This window comes from Vidua macroura, chromosome 1 (genome assembly GCF_024509145.1).
Source record: "Vidua macroura isolate BioBank_ID:100142 chromosome 1, ASM2450914v1, whole genome shotgun sequence".
NCBI classification, from domain to species: Eukaryota; Metazoa; Chordata; class Aves; order Passeriformes; family Viduidae; genus Vidua; species Vidua macroura.
Window position 1 is genome coordinate 29,954,510 of NC_071571.1, and position 21,770 is coordinate 29,976,279.

The 21,770-nt window shown below is 35.8% G+C and overlaps 1 protein-coding gene across 4 annotated transcripts in view; it reads right to left on the reverse strand.

The window, feature by feature from the left end:
• Positions 1–21,770, reverse strand: part of SNX13 (sorting nexin 13) — a 64,827-nt gene that overhangs the window by 34,921 nt on the left and 8,136 nt on the right. For all 4 annotated transcript variants that reach the window (XM_053982358.1, XM_053982365.1, XM_053982350.1 and 1 more), the window contains exons 2-3: positions 9,306–9,418; positions 4,708–4,810 (exon numbers count right to left, since the gene is read on the reverse strand). In XM_053982358.1, the coding sequence (XP_053838333.1) occupies positions 4,708–4,810; positions 9,306–9,418 (216 nt within the window). The remainder of the gene's footprint in view (positions 1–4,707; positions 4,811–9,305; positions 9,419–21,770) is intronic.

Below are 21,770 nucleotides of genomic sequence, written 5' to 3' on the forward strand. Positions count from 1 at the left end.
TATTTGGGTTGGAAGGTCTAGTTCAAAACTCCTGCAATGAGCAGGGACATCTTGAACTAAATCAAGTTGTTCAGAGCCCTGTTCAACCTGACCTGGAATGTTTCCAGGGATGAGGCATTCGCCTCTGCTCTGAGCAACAATATTTTCTGTATTTTTTTCTATATAGTACATAATGAAAACCTACTTCTTGCTTAATATAAACAAGCAAGTGTTTGCTAAATTACTAAGGAAATAAAACTCAAATAGTTAGAAAAGGAGGGAAGGGTGAGACACAACAGCACAAAGTAGTTTTTATGCAAGACTCCAGTTCCCCTCTTGCTTGTGAACTTGACTGTGCAATCTCAGGCAGATAATTTTCAGTTGGGTTTTTGGTTTCTTTATCCACCTCAGTTTATTCTATATGCCAGAAGAGAAACTACTTTTCTGTACAATTGCTTCTCAACAGATGAGCCTTTGGAAAGTTATTGATGAGGAGGGAAAGAAATTACTTTATAGAAGGATTTACAACTCAAAGTAGTTAATGCCAAGAATGACCTCATCAGAGCTGACCTTTGGCAAGTGACATACTGAAAAAGAGCTCCCTTTATAAGTGCTTCTCTCAAGTGGACTAAATGCAGTGTCTTTCTACAAAATTTCTATGAAATTGGCAATAAACTTCTCTATTTTCACAGAAATAACATCCCAACAACTTACTATTGTTCAAATAAATCAGTAATTTCTTTGATCTAAAGTTATGACTATATTGGAAAAAAAAAGAACTGCCAATGCCATAAATGAAGGAATTATAAACCATACACCCAAGCTTTTTATTCCATGTGATTAAAACTTGCCTTGAGTATCTCTCATTCAAATCAGTTAACAGTGAATGGCACTGAAATATCGGAGGCCAGAAAAAAAAAAAAACAAACATTCTTCTCTTTAAGCAACTCTGTATCACAACACAGTAATACTTTGTTGCAAAATTTTGTATATTTTATTAATTTTCAAGGCAAGTGAACCTTCAATGCCACTTTAATACAATTAAGACTGGGTCCCATTCAAACAATTAGCATATTCCACCTATTGACTAATGAATTTGCAAAGTATTTTTGTGTTGATTGTGTCAAAACCACCAAATTATAGGGACCTGAATAATTAAACATTTTTACTAAACACAGCATCATATAAATTACCAGAAAAAAAAAGTCAAAATAATTTTGAAGGACTGCATGCATAAAACCACATTTGGAAAAGAGAGGAAAATACAGCAGTAAAAAAAAAAAAAAAGCAGCAGGCACAACAAAGAGAGGGGCACAGAGAATATGCAAGATTACTTGGTAAAAATTGGAATGTTCATATGCTCATAGAATCCAGGTTTTGACCTGGATTTCAGGAATTCATCTTGTCCAATGTTCTGCTCAAAGCAGAGCCAACTACAAGGTTAGACCATTCTTTCATATTCTTTATCTCCAGAGAAATCCTTATGTGCCTGCAGTATAATTAAATTTGCTTTCAGTATGTCTGAAAACATCTAAAATTTAGAGTATGTGCTTTTATTCCATTATAGGTACAACAGCTGACTATAGTCTCACTTGGAAAGCATTGTTGGTTTTACTTCTGCCTTCCAGATATTGACACAGAAAACAGACTTAAAGGAAGGACCCAACTTACATGACAACTGTCCCATTTGACTGTCACTTCACTCACAATTAGTCTGATGTACTCTACCAGTATTAAATCATTGGTTAGGAAAAATGGACATCACTTCTTATTACATTTGACACCTCCTTGCTTCATTTTAAGCAGGGAGGAAGCACCTAGGAGGAATGCAAGATACAGACTCCACAATGTGAGATGCAACAGAAATAAAACCAGGCTCCACAAGCATCTAACTGCACTGACTGAGTTATTTAAGACTTTTGTTTCACTGCATTAATGGGTATTTTTGAAGTCCTCTTTTGAAACTGCAGCCACAGGGTTTCATGAGTGGACAAGAGACAGAGCATTTACACATCTGCCTCAAATCTGTAACATAGGATATGACCAACTGACTTAAAGAGACTGAGAGACTATTCAGAGATCCAACATGCAACTACTGCCTGTAAGTTGTTATCACTGTTTTCTTACTGTACTTTGGCAATATTGCACCAAGCCTACTCTTTGTCTTTTGGGTAAAGCTTATAGACATAAACTATCATAACCAAACATTTCACACTTCTGTTGAAGTTGAAGTGAAATTGTAATTTCAGTAGGAAGTGGCATTCAAGTTAACAGTTCAGAAGGCTCTAAACTTACCCTTCACTCAACATTGTTTTAATACAAGCCTGCAGACAACTGTGTATCTTGCAGATCCAGTTCATTACTGCATCATCCTGTAGGTTCCTGACATAGAAGTTGTATACAACTTGCAAAAAGAAAAGCAAGTCTAAGCCTAATTTTGAAGCCTCCCTGTGTGTTTGTAAACAAACAAACAAATTGTAGAAAGGTATACAATCTTCCATCAAATGTACCTTAAGTATTCTCCTTAATGTGAGGTATTCACTATATATTTTCTAGTAAGTATAATCTGCAGCAATCAAGGAAACCTAACACCACCAAATCTGGTGTTGTAATGTATGGTACATTCTACACATTACATCCAGCCACAACTTTGATTCTCTGTATTATTACTGATTTCTGTAAAATCAAGCATCTGAACATTTATCTTAGCCTAAAGAAAATCTCTAAGTACCAAAAATACCCCAAAACTATCAATAAAACTCAGATGAAAAGAGCATCTTATAAAGAACCAGTATCACCAGGTTACTCCTTAGACTATCACAAAATAATTTCATGTTCAGGCAAATTCAGCTTGTACTTGGTTCATGGAAGAAGTATAATCTCTACACATCAGCCACTAGAAAGAATATTAATTGTTCAAGACCACTTAGGTCCAAAATGACTTTAAACATGAAAAAAAAATTCAAGTTAAAAATATTATTTTCCATACAAGTCAGCAGCAATTTAATAGAGAAATAGCAATAGGAATCACAAAACAACATGTTTGGTTTTGGATGGGACTCACCTCTACTTGCACTGCTACTGAAAAGCTTACATACCCTTGTTAATGCTACTTTAATGCAGTGGCAAAAGAGAAAACACTATTGTAGAAGACAAAAAGATTTTATTTGGTGAACAGCTTCAAATAACATTTCATAAGTCAGCTAAAAACAAATACCTTCATATTACAAAACGAATCCAGAGATTAGTCAAGACAGGTCAATTAAGGGAAGTGCTGTGTCAATTGTCCATACTTAAATCAGATGCCAAAGTACTGGATTTGCAAAGAGTACATAAAAAACTCCATAAGATTTTATTCTTTTATAAAGCAACTAGCGCATACATACATGCTGAACCCAAAAAAGTAACACTAACATTAAAAAATGTTTCAGCATGTAGAGGAAATTTAAAAAACAGAAAAACTTCTCTAAATTTGCTCGCAAAACACAAGACATTAAGTAATAACCTATATAACAGAAGCACTAAAGTCTATATGGCACCAAGAATCTTAGCCATCAAAAATGAGGTTTCATTAACAGAACAGAAACATTAGCTGACTACTGACTTTTCCTTTTTCAGCCTTAACCTTTGTACTTTTCATCTGGAGCAGTGACTTGACTTTACAGTTTAGGGTATACTTTCAGATTTATCTTAAAATATTCAAAGCCTTAAGTGAAAAGGCCACTTACCAAACAAGCAATGAACCAGTCACAGAAAAAGTTCTGTGACTAGAAGACACTGCTGAATCACAAGGTAAATTTCTACTCACCCCCTTAGATAAACATGAAATGTAGTGAGTGACAGCTAAGAAATAATAGGATGCTTCAGTCAGAATAGCTGTCAGATTAAATGTAATATAATTAGCAATCTTTGGGTTAAAGTGTTTATTCTGATGAGTGCAAATGGATTAGACCAAGATATATTTAAATTTATGACCTAAAAAGATGCATTGGTTCATAAACCAGGGATTCCTAGAAATTCTACCTCCTGGGTTTTAACAACTTTTTCTGTACTAAACAGATGCAGATTTATCAAGTTAGGAACCCTGAACTTGAGTCCATCAACCAAAATGATGTGGCTGTTAGGTATTCAGAAAAGAAAAGAGCTGAAAAGTGGCTTCCACTGCTGCTCTGTATTCATCTATGCCTTTCCAGAATTTTTGCTTGGTGTTGAAGAGAGCTGAAGATAACCTCTACATCCTTGAAGTACTGCAAATCTAGACTTTGTAACAGTTTGACTTTCTTAGTTAGGCAGGCAACTTTTTGACCATAATCAAAAGTGGAGAGACTACAGATCCAGTGATGGAAGACACCTAAATAGTTGTGACAATCTTGCACAAAAAAGCAAGAAAGAGGTAGCCCCCAAAACAAACCAAGAAACACAAGTAGTCTGGAAAGGAATGGTTTAGTAATTTCTTCACAGATGATATTTGCCAGTCATATCATACTCATTTCTCACAATGAAGAAACAATTCTTTAATCAAACTTTCCACAACCTATTGAAAAAAAAATTGTATTTCATAAAGGAAAAATATGGCATTGCATTCCACTTACACATTGCAGCTGACTCAAAAGATAAAAGCAGGCGCTTTTACCTTGAGAAATGGGCACAATTCTTACATTAAAACTGATTATTTCCAACCAAGTTATAAAATCTGATCTAGAAGTTAAGACCAGAAACTTTCCTTACCTTAGGGATCCCAACTGATGTACAAGGGAGAAATGAATGTTCACACTGCTCAAGATATTTTTCTGAATTGCTTTTTCCAAATAAAAGAGTAACCACAAAACCCCTAAAATGGAAAAAGAAAGACCAGGTACAACAACAGCCACATTTTCTCACCTCTAGAAAGTATTTAACAGCTAGTTATAAAATGACAATACATGATAATCCTCGCTGTTTACTCTTGTGCTTTTTCACATTGTAACATGCTGCTCAAAATAAGTGATACAACCCTAAGCATGAAGTTTCCCATGAAGTCTTGTATTGTCTGTCTTGATATATTCTTACCACATAGAAAATCTATGTAGCATTGTCTATGCTACAGTGTGCCTGCTGTGATGGCACACTGCCTGTGCTCACAAATATTAGCACTTGGGAAGAGGGGTACATACAGAAGTTGCACTGGTTACATTTATATTAAAAGTCTCCAAAACAATGAAGAAATAAAATCTGTAGGCTGCTCCACTGTAGTGTATGCCACAAAATCACAGTCCAGGAATAAAGTGATGCAGCAAGCATAACTAACCGCTGCATATGTTTAGACATTGTGCTTACCCTTGCTAGAACAGCAAAAATTTATTTACAGCCTATGACACTAGGGCACAAAAACACATGAACATCAAGCTGGCTTTACTTAGAAGAAAACCTAGTGTCTGTCCCAATTCTAGCATAAGCAGAGCATGTAGCTTTTGAAAAAGAAAAAAAGAAAATAAGATTAACCTTGAGATGGCTAAACAGTTTCTACACAGATTTCAAAGCATTCCATTTAAAGGCCAGCTGACTAGCATTTGCAACCACAGGAACTCACAAAGCTATTCCAGGCTTGAAATGTGCTGAAGTAATATGTTCTTTTAATACAGATTGCTGTTGATATGATACTTTCACTTACAAGATTACAGAAAAAAATACTATCCAATCTAAAATATGCCATTTAAAGGTTTTAATTCCCAAAATTAAAAAAAAAAAAACAACTTTTTAAGCCCCTCAGAGGCCCAGAAATTCAGAAGCTATGAGGTTAATTCCATGAAAGAGGGAAAAAAAAAAAAGCTACTCAAATTATTATCAGTAACTTGAAAATCTGTAAGAGGAATTCATTGGATACTCTAACTCCATTACAGCCATTCTTACCTGCCATATGACAGCAAGAAATAAAAGCAGGTTTAATTGCCCCCCTGCTCCCTGCAACTTTAAAATCATAACACCTATCAGAGTTCACAGACAACAACTTGCTTAGAAAAATCACAATATTAGTTTCACTAATGTTTTGGATTGTTTTTAATTATTTAAGTTTGGATTTTCTTTTGATTACCTATGACTTTGCTATTAGAAACCTCAGCTGTCTTTTAAAGAAAACAGTATACTCAAGTTTGGCCTAAAATCAACTTTAACTTTGAACATCTATCAGACAGTTGCTTCTCTTTTTTTATTCAAAAGGAATGAAGCCTTGGAAATAACTACCTATAGATTATATCTCTGTTTTCTCTCAAATATTTTGATACTTTTAAAGTTAATGACTCATTCAAAAATACTAATACTACCAATATGGTTAAAAAAAAGGCTAACCTTCTTAGATGCCTTGAAGTATTATCAGTTCTATGCTTGAAATGCTAGGAGCTGCTTCTTCTCTGGCAGAAACTAACACATTTTATTCTCTAATGTAAAATCATGTGAGCATCAGAGAAGGATACATAGTCTGAACATTCAGGACATCTGTTAGCTAACCTGAATCTTCTAGTGTAAATGCTTATTTAATTCATCAAGAGGATTTTCAATACATGAATAAGAAATCATATTAGTCTTCTGTAAATGAATAGATGAAAAAAAGGAAAAAGATTGTATTTTTCTTCATTTTTAAAAAATTCTTCCAAAGATTACTGGATGGGCAGCTTTTTCAGGGTAAATTAACAACAGAACAAAGGTAAAAGATAAAAAAATGAAGACTACAGATTTATCACTTTCCCCTCAATTCTGAAAAGTAACAGTCTCAGCTGAATGCTTTGTGAAAGTCAAAAAGCAGCTACAGAACCATCCCTGATTTGGTAGGCAGTCACAATCATTAACGGAGCCAGACAGTCACATATATATGGATGTGATTGAGTATCAATAATTACGGGATTTGATGACCAAGCAAATGCTTTTAAATGGCAAAGCAATTGATTTCAAGAAATTTCAATTTTTGTATTTGGCAAAACCACAATTCACATCATTTTTATTTCACTTTCTTAGGGCTGAAAGAGGGAAGGAAAGAGAATAAGATAAGAAACACTCTTAGTGAGAAAGGCAGATGGTAACAGACAGGCTCAGCAGTCAGGTAAAGGGGTCTACACCAGTACTTGAACTGGAGAGGAAGAAAGAATACCACCCTGTAATATTCTACACAGGTTAAGTAAACAGTATCTATCTTTAGCCTCCTGCTTTCGAACTCAGATCCCTAAGTGAATGATCACTGAATGGAAAAAGGCTAACATTTTATAAATCAGTCTTAAAACAAAACAAAATTAAATACAGAGAAATGGTGCTTTTGAACTTTTACTCATATATACAAATAGTTTCAGTATTCTTCCATGTACACCAAAAACAATAGTACATTTACTACAAGTCATTTGTGCAATCACAGAGCTGAGTGCATATAAAAAGAAATAATTACACATAATAGGAATTAAACAGTATAAACAGATTGATTACATTGACATAGATATGGCATCACCATTATCTTCCTGCACAGCCCACTGATACATTATTTAAGTACTTAGGGTCAATACTAAGAGTGTGACCAGCTGTGATTCAGCATTTTCTTTTGTTAAAACTGCAAAGTGGGACAAAAGCTGGACTTCTGGCTACTAGAAGTCAGAAACCTTTGACGGGCCACTTCTTTTTTGAATGAAATATAAAGACCTAGAAAACTGTGTGAAATTGGGTAAGAACTCCAAGTTTCAACAAAAAATTCAACCATAAAAATCCATGTCCAAAATTGCTATTTTGCTCCAGAGAAGTTAAGTGAACATTACAGACACGACTGTAACCATGAACCAGAACTGAATTTTTGTTTTCTAAATTTATATATATGATGTCATGACATATAATTGCTAATCCTAAGTGCAAAAGTTACTTCATAACAATTTCTGTTTGTTTCTAACAGGAGCATGACCAAGCATTTTGTGAAACTTCAGGGAAATTAAAAAAAAAAAAAAGCAGGCAACAATAATTTAGCTATAAACCTATTTGGCCTAGTTATCACTCACAGTTCTGTGTGCTGAATGCTAAAGTAAGTGTGTCATTCTTCAAAAGATTAACAGTGTAAAAAAGGCCAGATCTCAGTCATAGCCAAGATGTATATGTTATAGTAATGAAGTGATGACATTCTACTGCAAGGGCTGAGACTTCACATCTATATATTTAAGTAAACACTCTGCTCCAGCAGATGCACTACCACTAGATGAATCCTTAACAAGATCAATGTTTTCTGACTAGCTACAAAAATTAATCAAAGCACTACAATAACCACAGCAAAGAGATAGGACAGCTGACTTGAGAATGAATGAGCTCAGGCACCACATGCAGTTTAATGGTGCCAAACTGTAGCTGATTTCAGATGTGCTCCAAGACCCTGCTTTGACGGTTAGCTTTGAAAAGCCAAACTGAAACTGTGCAAGAATGAAGGGTAACATCTTAAGAAATCATTATATCCCATGTTATTTTCCATACTGCAAGTACTAAGGAAGTGGTAAGACAAAACAGCAAGCAGATAAACTCTGACTTTTGTCTTGGACTAATAGATAGCAAAATATGCCAACCACACCTGTATCAAGACTTAACAAGACAAAAGCATTCATTTCAAGTTAGTTTTACCTTAACTAAATCCCTTTTCTAGCAGACTGACTATTCTGATTTCTCAGAGATGAAATACCAAGCCTAATACAGTTGAAACCCAAGCATAGCAGCTCTAATTCTAGCTACTAAACTCTACTACATTTTTTATGAGATATACAGGAATATACAAACGTTCTGCATGGTATCAAGTAAGAAGGTAAAAAGAATATCCCACTGAGACATTCTAACTTGCCACTAAAAATATTTTAATGGTTACAAGGCAAACATCATAATATACTATGTAACAATGGTGCTAAACTTACGTTTGCTCCCTTCCTGCCTATATAGATAATATATGAAAAGTCTACAGCTGCTGAACTGATCTACTTGTTCAAAGTGTAGCATTATTTCCACATACACAGGACAACATCCACTGCCATGAATCAAGTGCCTTAGATTGGAAAATGAGATTCTGATAGAAAAGGAAACGTAAGTACTTAGAAGTACCTGAGAAAAGAACTGACACTAATAAAAAGTATGAACTGAAATTACCACTGCTTTTATGTGAGCATTTTTCCTCTAATGTCCACTAAAAATAGCTATATTGGGAGCTCAACTGCAAAAACTTTGCTCATAAAGACGTGCTCAAATTACATAAAGCCACTTCAGATTTTCAGAGCAAGCTCTTTGCTAACACACCCATTAAAATTTTACTTTCACGGCAAATTCAACAAAACACTTAATAACATACTTACCCACCCACAAAGCAGAGGATATAAAATGCAAAGTAAAATATAGCGAAGGGTCCAAAAGTTACTAGAAAAAGCACAAGGCCAAGACTTCCCCATCCCCATATGGAAAGACTGGTCTGTAAACAAGAACACAGAGAAAAGGAATAATTAATGTTATATTCATACAACTTTATGTCTCCAGAGCAATACTTGTATTTCTATAATGTTTGATACATTTTAACCAGATGTAAGCTCTGCTTGATGAAATAAAAAATTACCTTTGTTTTTATGCCCCCCATTATACTGTGGGCCACTAATCCAGTTTAGCCAACATTACAGCATTTTTCTTTCAAATACTGTTCCTCATCTCCCACTTCAGATACATCTGTCATCCTTTAAGGTACCACTTTTTTCTTTTCTATTCTCCCTTTGTGCATTTTTGTTTCTTGAGATCCCTTCCTCCTCACCTCTTCCCCCCATCCCCACCCTGAGAAAAGTTCTCCACCATATCCTAGGAAAAAGTAGGGTTTGTGATAGAACAGGAATAGACAATACAGCCTTGTTTTACACATCTAAACATGTTATTTTCTACAACCAAGCAATACTGTTTCTTCCCTAGATCAAAGGAGGTGCAAGACAAAAAAGGTGTCCCTTTCTCCAGTCAAGTCAGAGGCGGGTCAACAGGTGCACCAAATAATTGGCACAAGTCTACTTTTCCACATAAATAAAAGGGAGGGAAACTTCAGCAACTGATACTTGCACAGTGGTTATTTGAAAAGCTCATGATGAAGTTAAAGTCAGTCACAAGAGCACACGTGGGGCTGGTGGGATTCTGGGAGTTGATGTTTGGCATAAATGCAGCAGGCAAAACTCCTGCACTGGCAGTCACCAGGAGTACAAAAAAAGCAGCGAGATTCTGGTTATAGTGTACGTGCATTTATATATACCCATGTATACACACACATACCTGATCTATCTATCTATATAGATAGATGTGTGCCTGTACATACCTGTGCATACATGCATGGTAATCTAAAAAAGCAAGGCAGGGAAAACCTGACTGATCTGAGCTACAATAGTTTTTGGACCGTCACAATGCTGCAATGCAATCAACAAAGCTTATATAAATTTAATTAAATCTAGTCTCTAGTTCAATATGGAAAACACGCTTCAGCCAAGTCCCAAGAGTGTGAAACACAACGATGACAAGTATTTATAGGCCACCCAAACTTTCCAGCTCTAAGGTTCTCAATATTTTTCTTTTTGGTTGCTGCTGTTGTCTAATTTACACCTTTCCTAACAGTGATCAAATGACACCCAATGGGAACTCAGACAACTGTGGCAACAAGTAACACTAAGAAAGTATTTAAATAAACTTGTCTTGCAGTTTGACATTTAGAAAACAAACAGAGATTGAACACCAGATTTGCAGATAGCCCTTTTTTAGCTTTTAATATGAAGGAGCTGCAGCTCATTTCTCTCAAGGAACTATTTAGATTTCATCTTTTCATTTTAGGCATAGGATTAAAAAAATCAACTTTTTCAAAAAAGTTTTAAAAATCCTATATAGAATGAAAAAGAATATAAATTAAGACTTCTAAATAAAGTAGCTATGATTATTTTTTGAAAGCAAGATCAAAAAGCAAAATCACAGATCTGAAGAGAGACTTTCACAGATCTAAACTGTAATAATCAGAATTATTTAATTCTTTCTAGTTAAAAGTTTAATGTAACATTGAGATGAAATTCTATTTTCTTCCAAGTTGAACTTTCTTAGCAGGAGATACAATTTGTACTGGCTTTGTTCTCAGTGTTTGAGGCTGGGAAAAATTAAACACACAAGTATGTAGATGAGTGTAATTAAAGCACAGCAATTAAAAAAAATGCATTGCAAGTTATTCAATTCTCTTTAAACTGAGGAATTGCTTCAATAGATAATATAAACGACAAAATCCACACTACTAAAATCACAACCGAGCAGAAGATTTTGTTGTTTTGTTGACTCATAACAAGGAAATGCAGTAGATAATTGTGGTCTTCCAGTAAATGAAGAGAGCCCACAAGAAAGACAAGAGAGAAACTATTCACAAGGGCATGTAGTGACAGAACAAGGGGGAATGGCTTCAAACAGAGATTAAGTTTAGATTAGATATAAGGTGGTGGTGGGCACTGGAACAGGCTGCCCACAGAAGCTGCAGATGCCCCAAACCTGGCAGTGGTCAAGGCCAGATTGGGGCTTTAAGCAACCTGGTCTAGCAGAAAGTACTCCTGCCCATGGCAGGGATGCTGGAACTAGATGATCTTTAAGGTCTCTTCCAACCCAAACCATTCTAGGACACACCAGCTGAAACAAAGAAAGAAAACCTGGCAAATGCAAGAATTAACTAAAACATGAGATCCCATTGCACATCTACATTTCAATACAAAAAGAAGATTCAGCATATTCGTACCCTCAGAAATAAATTTTAAAACTTCTGCAGAGCACTACAAGCATGATAAGGAAGATATGCACACAGAAGATAGCATTTAATGATGGTCTTTTTATGTCAAAAACCCATTATGCTTAATCACATCATTCAAAAAAGTTTAAGCTCTAAATATGGGATAAGCACTCTAAATGACTTAATTAAACTAGAGGGTTGTATAGTCAGAGTTGGATGAATCCATAATTAACAAAGAAAGCTCTATAACTCTAATAAATAAAACAGTGACCTTTTGTCCTATGCTCCAGTTTTGCAATTTAGTATATGGGTACAGAGATTCAAATCTCATTTGGTATTTTAATAGGATTTCTTAAAAATCGTAGAACTTGGTACACTGCAGGAAGCACAACTGATATTGGCCCAATTCTTGTATATTCTAATGAGTGCTTTATATTCTTACGGATTTTGAGACATTCAAAGGGATTAAATCATCAGGATGGTACCCTTTCTGCTGACTGTAAACAAAACTTTCCCTGACTCCACACTTCTTGAAGGGACTTCAGCAGTAAGACTCCTAGGAAAAAAAATGAAAACTTAAAGTTCTTTATACATAAAAACCCACTATTTTTGAATAGAATGTCCAAACATAACAAATATGACTATACTGCTGGTCAGTATGAAAACAGTTCAGGCATTTAAATTCAAACCTCACTTACAGCTTATTTCCAAATTCTATTTATAATGTTAATTTTTTAGAAGATTTACAGATTTAGTGAAGCTGTATTAGTCATGCTAAAGTTAGTTGCAGGGTGTAAGCTTATCACCCTTAACACAAAGAACAAACCAGTCTTCTGAAGAAATGGTGTAATTGCTGGTGTTTCAGTCACAGCTATCCAGACCCTTTAAAAGAAGCTAACCTGCCCTATATTGGCAGGGCAAACTTCCAAGCTGACCTGGCACAGGGCTATTCACTGACATTCAAGGAATTAGGGACAGTTATCTAAAGCCTGAAGAGATGCACAGGTCTTAGTGCTGTGGTAGGCATGGTTGGGTATATACTGTGTGCATACACATGGGTAACGGATGTTTATTCCATGTCAGCAGCTGCTCCACTTCACCGGTTTTAGCCACTTTTGCTTACCACCACTACAGGTGCTCTATGTTTGCCTCACAATCATCACTTCTTAGCTTTCAAGTCTAAGATTTTGCAAAGACTTCTGCAGAATATTACTGAGGTCATATATATATAATGGGTTAATGCAACATTGTGGTCACACATGGTAATTTTCTTTCCACAGTTGGAGTTGCTTCAACAAAATAAAAGGCAGTTGAAGTACAGGGGTGTCTGTAAGCGCCAACAGTACACTGCAGAGGCTCATCAGGTGTGAGAAGACACAAAAAGGTGAATATTCATACGTGTTTGATTCAGCTTTTACAGCTAACAAAACTGTCACCTCAATGACCCCTGCTTGTTGGTTTTTTTTACTAGGTTTTGTCCATTTTTCACATGGAATGGTACTTCCACAGTATGCAGCTAAGTACTAAAAGCAGTACATAAAGAATTTGCTTTTTTACGCATATTTGCTTCTTCTTTTTTTGGTTTCTGCTTCCTAATCAAGGCAACATTTTGATGGTTGAAGCTGCATGCCATTATGGGAAGCAGCACTGAGCTAAGACTGATTACATCACTTAACATGACCATTCACACAGAAGTTTCTAGAAATTATTTCTTCCAGAAACAAACACAATTTTGTCTTACTAAAAAGTAGCTTCAACAGGTTTCTTATTTGCTTAATCCATTTGACAATCTTTCAGACCTTTGCCCCACACCCATTTTTAAGCAAGATCTTTGGTCTTGACACATCTTTCTCTAGAAATGATTCACCAAAGTAATATAAGTTTGTTGTTTGAATTTGAACTAGTGCTGTCAATTTTAGCTTGCAGCTGGCAGTAAGGTTACACATGTGTCTGGTTTAGGGCAAAACAAATGTTACTCTACAAGTTCAGATGACAGGCTCTTCCCAGCCCCCTCTGCCACTGAACAGAGGACGAGTATTTCCACTTATGTGGCTCTGGGTGCCACTATCCTCCTACTCCGATGAGAAGCTCTTCTTCCCGGCACTTGTCTCTCTTCACAATTCCCACACACATTGGGTGAGAATTGCGGTTTCAGGTTTGGAGACACAGTTCAAGAGGAAATTAAGAACACTCATATGGGAAGGCAGGGCTCTAGAATCATCTGCTTATCAATCTTATTAAAGCTGAAGCAAAAGACAATTTAGATCTTACATTAGCATCCAAAAGACTGATTCTACCTTGGAAGATTATAATTTGTGATTATTTTCACATTTAATGGTCACAACAGAATAATCTGAGCTTTGACAGAACAGCAACATTTAAAAACAAAAACATGTTGCTTTGCTCACAATTCTTTCACTTTTGTTGATCAAATTACATTTTCCATTAATATTTTAAAAGTTACAGTAGCTGACCTGTTTCTAACAGACACTGATAAACTATTTTTTGCCATTTGGGTAGTTTAAATTATTAGGGTTTTTTTTTTTAATGCCTTCTCTGGGCTCACATTAGAAAAATTGTCAGGGATTGCATTTACAGTAGATGTCAAGTTTAATTTTGTTAATTCCACACATCTGCCTTTTAATTTGTCTTCCATTTTGAGTGCAAATGGAACATGTTCACATATAAACCTTTCTATAATTAAGGTGTGTGTCACTTTTGTCAAGTGATTAAAAAGAATATTTTAGGTTTCAAATTACTGCCTCTTTCACTAGCATGACAAGTAAAATTGGAAAGCTGTACCAACCAGAGTGCCAATTTCAGTGCAATGAAATTGTTACATTACACTACTCAGAGAAATATTTAACAATCTTGAAGTAAACCATTAACAACTTCCTAGTTACATTCTCCTATCTGCCAAAGTTAAAGCAATCATCTGAAATATATGTCAACATGGTTTCAACTTCTGCATATCATGATTTCCTAACAGCACTAAAGGTCTCTTTTTAACCTCTTTCTTCTTATCCTTTTCCCTTTTCCTTCCTCAGCCCAAAAAGGCAAAGGAAAAACACACCCTAAACTCCACTCCTACTTCATACTATGGAAAAATAATTGTGGTGAATCTACACAATAATTTACTGCAGATTGTTGGTTTTTTTTTTCCCCAAAGAAAGCTTAAAATACTAGAGCATATAAATACACACTAAAAATCTTTTAACTAAATGAAAAAGGTAATGTTAATTAATGTTAAGAGTTTAGAAGTTTGGCCAATGAAGGTTCTTCTAGATAAGTGTAGTATTCCCGCTGGTCCCTCACGGTTACGGAGTCTGGAAACTCTCTGTTGCAAGCAAGAGTCCATCTGTCCCCTCTCTACCTCACCTCCTCTTCTTCTGCTAACGCGCACTTTGTATGTCAAATGGCTTAATTACTTAACAGTTGCATTAATTCAAACATAATCAAGTCTAACTGTTCTGAGTTTGGGTTTTCCTGCTGTTCCTCACACTGCATGAAACAGCAAAGCTTTTGGGATCATTTTCCCCTACTTTCCCCTATGGCTATTTGAGACAGCCAACAGATTAGGCTTTAATGGATAGGTGACAATTTTTCATCTGTATTCACTATCACTGCAGTTTTGCAGTTTTATTGCTAAAGCTCATTTTCAGAAGTGCAAACACTTAAATGAAAATACATGCTAACATTCTCTTTAAATATGTAATATTACAGTGTGTAACTAGAAAGATTAAAAGTTATTGTGCACATTACTTTGATTTTACTATTTATCTAGAGAACAACAAATTCCCTTTTACTAAAACTTTACTGTTTGGAATAATCAGAATATTACTATACAACTTGTAATATAATTAAAAATAAAAACATTATGTTCCATATTTTGATACAACTGGTTTTTTTGCAAGAAAAAGACCAATTTTCTGTTTAACACTTACAGTTCTATAAGAAATGATAAATATTTTCAGTGACAAATTTTCTTCTCTTTCACACCTGGCTTTGACACAATTGCTGATCATTACATGAAATTAGGAAGCAAAATATTCAGTGTTAAACTGACCTTCATTTTACTAACCTTTTTTCCCAGTGCTAACAGCTACTTTATTATATAGCAGACATATCAGCAAGGGACAGAAAGTTTCATTCCATGCAACCTTTTCTTGAGTGGCCCAAGTACTTGCTGTGAAAAATAAAGAGGCTACCTTCACAGATACACACTCTCTGATAAGGCCTGCATTAAAACACAGTCTGAATCATGTTCTAGTTAAAGGATGTGAAATTTTGGTCAAATTTAAAAGAAGCACTTGAGCATCTTGGATACCAATGGGAAATAAGAGAGGCAAGCCCAAATTTCTGCTACTTTCTTGAATATAAAAGTGACATACTCAAACTCATCTTTAATACAAATTTCAAGGAAGCGATCCTTTTCTTTTGTAACAATCCATATTGACTTGTATCCAAGCTAATTTATTTATTTGGACAGAAAGCAAGACAAAAAGATAAAAGCATTTTGGATCACCTTAGGTGACTGAAACAGGGTCAGGCTTGACAGGATTGCCTAAGGTGATCTAAAGTGAGAGAATAAAGTAATCCCTCTAACTCTATTTTGTATGCAAGCCAATGAGATAATCTACACTGTTCTACATTCAGCCTCTGGATAAACAGATTACATCTATTTCAAGTTTTTCTGGTGCAAAATAGTGGCAAAGGGGAGAGAAGGAGAAGCCTCCAAAATCTTTAGCAGGCGAAAAAAAAAAGAGATCTGTTCTCCTATATGGCTCAAAATAATGAGGTCACATGCGCTAAGTCAAGAAACTGTTATTGGGTATTTCATTTGTGACGACTGCTCAAGCAGCATCTTAAGCTTTTTTCTTTCCTGCAGCAAGGAGTTATCTAGAAGTTCTTTTCACCATTTTTTTTCACTGCTAAAGAAACCTGATTCCACTGAAAGAACTTTAAGAATCATGAGCTTTGCTTTGAGAACAATTTCTACCACTCCAGCTTCTAATGTTTATCTGAATGGAAATTTATCTGTATGCATTAAATGAGTCTCTCTCCACAAGAATCAGATCTAGTGGTCATCTCTTTATGATTCTAACAAAAACATGCTGGCAGAACTGATGGGTACTACAGAAAAAGTTGCATTGGACACGTTTTTAAAAAGATTTCTTCATACCTTAAGAGCTAAGCTTTTCAAAGGTAGAGAAGAATTTTCTTTAGTTCTAAGCTGTTTTTCCATTGTAGTGGTAATTTTAACTCAGCATCCCTTCTACCAAGCAATAAGCATCTGCCGACTCCTGGAACTTAAATCTCCATTACACTTGCCCAATTTATATCATTACTAAAAAAAAAAAATTATATAAAGATTATTTATATAAACACTACTTTAAAGACGGGTTTTAAGAGGTCTGATGAACAATGATTACTTCTAAAATAAATCCATTCTTTTTCTATAGAGATACCACACAATTTCATAGCAGTGGCTGTGTGCAAAACAGTTTGTGCAATCTCAAATTGATAGAATCAGCTTAAATATAAAATAAATACAAAAGAGTTCCACAATGATACAGTTTCTGGAAAATATAAGACATTGGAAATCTCGCTACCTTCAACCAACAACCACACTATAACATAAAGTGAAATGAAGTAAAAGTGCACAGTTTTTGCAAACACAGAGGTGTCAAAGACATGAAGGTATAAAATAAGACAAATTATATAAAATTTGGAACATTTTTGAACTGCACATTGCAGCAGCAGTCATTGATCTTTATTGTTTTGCTTTTTCCTAAACAACTCATCACATGTAAACAGTAGACAACATCTTCAAATTTTATACTGACAAAAATACTAAGATTTTTGTTTCTATCACTTGATGACTTGCTTGAAAGCAGCAATAAGCAAATAATTATTTTCAAGCAAATTTCTTAAAATCAGTAGTTTCTTCTAAACAGCCTGATAAACCATACATTTCAATACATATCTGCAGGATGTGTGATTTTTTTTTAGTGAGAGTTAAACATTTTATATGCATTTATACATATTTTGCATATGCACAAATATTATATATACACATATGAAATCCAGTACTGCAGTAAGGTTACTGCAGAAATATTTAGTCATTATTTTCTGATCAACCTTTTAGTACTCTGGCTTCGTCAGGCTATAAAATTAGTCATCAAAGAGTTCTGTTAAGTTCTTTAACCCACTGGTAATATTATGTTGCTATTTGCAGCAAAATTTTCAGCATTATTCCTAGTGGATGTGTTGAAGTAGTTCACAACTTCAAAAGTTAAGAAGCAACCACTTTGGATGCAGTATTCTTTGGCAGTACATACCACAATCTAATACATCCCAAATACACAACATTCCTCATCTAGATGAAAAAGTTACTTTAAAAATACTAAGCTAAAAATGTGACTTTAGAATCTTTTTCTCAAGCACTGTACTAAATAAAAAGATTGACTCTACTTGCCTTATTAGGTCAGGTTACAAATCTGAAAGAATACAAGTGGAAGAAGCCAATTCACATTATCTATCATGATTGCCAGGAGTCCTCCAGTAACAGACATACTCAACAAAACTAAAAATTGATTTCCACATTGTCCCTCTTTATAAAGGCTGTTGTCTCTAAATACAGTCAATCGTACCACCTATCCTTGTAGAATTATTTTGGCAAATGAAATAATGTGGTTAAAAACATTCCTATCCTTTTTACTATCCCTAAAAAAAGTTTGGGTTTTTTTTTTTTTTGGTTGGTTTTTTTAATTTACTAAAAAGGAGGAGAAAAGCTCTAAGCAATAATGCAGTGTTTATAAAGGAAAACCATGTTGAGTTTCTCACCTGTAATGCAAAATGTCACCTTGCTTGAAGACAGTACTGTAATTGCTTTCATGGAATCCAAAAAACAAGGCTTAACAGAAAGCCACCATAAATGATTTCTCAAACTGTACTGGCAGCACAAGACCAGCAAGAAAGAAGGTCCAGGCCAGGGAGGAAGGAAAAATATATGCCAGTCAGCATCACCTCAGTCCCTAAGAAGGTTGTGAGCAACCAAAAGAGATTTACCAAGTGCAAATCATGTCTGACCAACGCAATTGCTTTCTGTGATGAGGGGAGTGATGCTGAGGACAAGGGTGGGGCCTTATATGACATGCACTTTGCCTTTAGCACAATATCCCACACTAAATTGCCGGATGAGGCCGGATGAGTAGATTAAAAGGTAAGTGAAAAAATGCCGGATGAAAACACATGATCAGTGGTACAGAGTTCAGTGTGCAGCCAGTGACTAGGTGGGAACCTTCACGGATCAATATGGGACTGATGATGCCTAAGCAATGTGGGTGATGTGACACAGTGAGCTCTCAGTAAAAGGGTGCACAGAATCCTGAAGTGGGGTGAGCACTCATTACACTGGAGGGATCTGAGGTGTGTCAACAGGCTGGAGAAAGGGGTTGACAAGAACCTCATCGAGTCCAACAGCAAGCACAGGTTTGCATCTGGAGTGAACTAACCCTGGGCCACAATACAGTCTGGGGCCCACTCTCTGCGACACAGCTCTACACAAAGAGACCCCGAGGTGCGCTGTAAGGTGAATGCGAGTCAGCAGCATGCTGTTGTAGCAAAGGTGGCCAACAGCAAAGTGACCCTTCCTCTCCATTTGGACATCCTTGGAGTCCTGTGTCCAGTTCTGGCCTTCCTGTTACAATACAAATCCATCTGGAAAACAGTGTACAACATCCAATTCTACCACAAAGGATTTTGTGCTAAAATAAAATACATCCATATTATGAAGTCACACACTGGCTACACTTGCCACCAAGAGAAGGATAGATTCAGAAAGCTTGTTGGTGCTCCCAGTTAACATTCTGACCTCCTTTTATGTGACTGAGAAGCAACACCATTTTTAAAGGATTACCCCCTTCCTCCTCTCCCTGGCGCTCACCTTTGTCTTCAAACATAAACAAGTAGTCTCTAGTCTCTTACCACCAAAGTAATAAAGGGCATCTACTGCCTCAACACCGGATTCTGAAGAAACAGCTACCAACACTGTATTCACAGATTTTACTATTTTGGCAGATTTGTTTTGTTGTTTTAATTCCAAGACCTCAGTCAGTGCCAGCACCATGAACTAGTTTCAGTTTGGACTTCTGCTTGCAATGATCACCCCTTCACTGTAACTGATTTCTTGTCCAAAATGTACTGATAATTTCACAACAGTTCTTAAAACTATATAGTGCTTTTTAATCAGCATCATAATTTATAAGCTGGAAAATTAAATGGATATTAAAAATAGAACTCCAAAGATCAGAGTATGCACCACAAAGAATTTGTTGTCAGTACACAAATAACAAGTAGGATCCCAAGGTGCAAATACAGTCAGTTTTTAAGAAACTTAAAAACACTGACACAATACTAGCACCTTCCTTTGGAGATCATGATGTTACTCCACCATTTTCTTCAAAAGTTTAAATTTTATGCAGTTCTCCAAGCACCACAGGTTTTCTCCAGTTACAAAATACACTCTGATACAACCACTATTTCACTACGAATTCCCAGTGGTCTCTGAGAGTACATCTGAACTCCTACACAGCCAAATTTCGTATGAAGCATGCTACTGGATGAACACAAAATAACCATGGAAACAACTGTTATACAAAGTGACGCAAACCCTCACAAAGCTTGAGTAAGCCTAAAAGCTTACTGTTCTTTACTGTTTTTCTGGACAAAGTATCATCCAGTTACAGAAAGTAAAGCAAGAGAAAGAGATCAGTGTCAGCAAGTTTTTCAGTAGTTCACAATATACAAAAAATCTGCATCCTCTTTAATAATCAGCTGATGCCTAAATCTTCACAGAATGGACAGTGAAAACACAGAAAATCAGCACTCGGACTTTGCTTTGAATCAGCGAAGGAGAAATTGTTTAAACATTATTGTCTTTTTCCAATTGGACAAATGTAACGGGAATGTAGCAGAAACAAATAAAATCTTTCCCCTTCACGTATTTAATATCCCCCTTTTCCAATATCTCTTACAGTCCTTATTGCTTGTGTGCTTTACCCACTTGCTTTCCAGAGATGTTTGACCCCCATCCCTTTTAGGAAGGCTTGCTCACTCCATGCATCTCTTTCACAGTCCTCTCTGCACTTCTGCCTTTCCCTTAACACCATTACTGAGAAAACTGCTGTCTGCTGACTGCAAAACCCTGAGAAACTCCACAGGTTTTATTTAGTGGTTTGCAACAGAACGCTGCTGGCAGCATTGCAGGTAAGTGTCAGTAGAGTGGAGCCTCCTACAACTTCTTCCAAGACTCTGCTCCATGACCTCTGTCCATCTGGCTTCTCTGTGGAATAAAAGAGCCTGTTGAGTATCCTAGATTAATCTTTTAGGTTCAAGTTATCTTCTTCCTTGTACAAAATCTGGGCCCAGAATCAGCATGTCAACTATTTCCTGGATATCTCCCAACTTCACATACTACCTCTCCCACAAAGACACAGAAGAGGGAAAGGAAGTGTGAATACCTACAAATAACATTTACATAAAGGGACAATTTTTTGAACTTGCTGGAACACTTCATTCTCATACACAACGGCATGGAATATTTCCAACAAATTTCAATGAATTTGGAGAGAAAGGAAACCACAGAAATGGTGCACCAACTCTTGTCACTTCAAGATCATAGACTGAAACTAATTATAGATTAAACTAATTGAGTCATTTGAATATTCAGCTCCCAGGGCAAGTTTAGAGAAGATATCTAAAAACTTCAATCATTGCCACATGTCCAAGAACAAAAAAAGAAACCTAACTGGCACTACCAAACTTTATTTTTAATTTTTTCTGGAGACAGAGATGCATTCAGAAGTCACAGAAGGGATAGTGACATTCCCTGATTCAAAAGAACAGGAATTATTTTGGGTATTGACTCGTTTTAGATCTACACCGAAGGAAATGCAGACTAACACTATACACTTCCCTAGCACTGAACCATGCAGCTGTTGATTTGGCAACTTATCCTGGGTTCCCACCCGCATATCCCTCCACA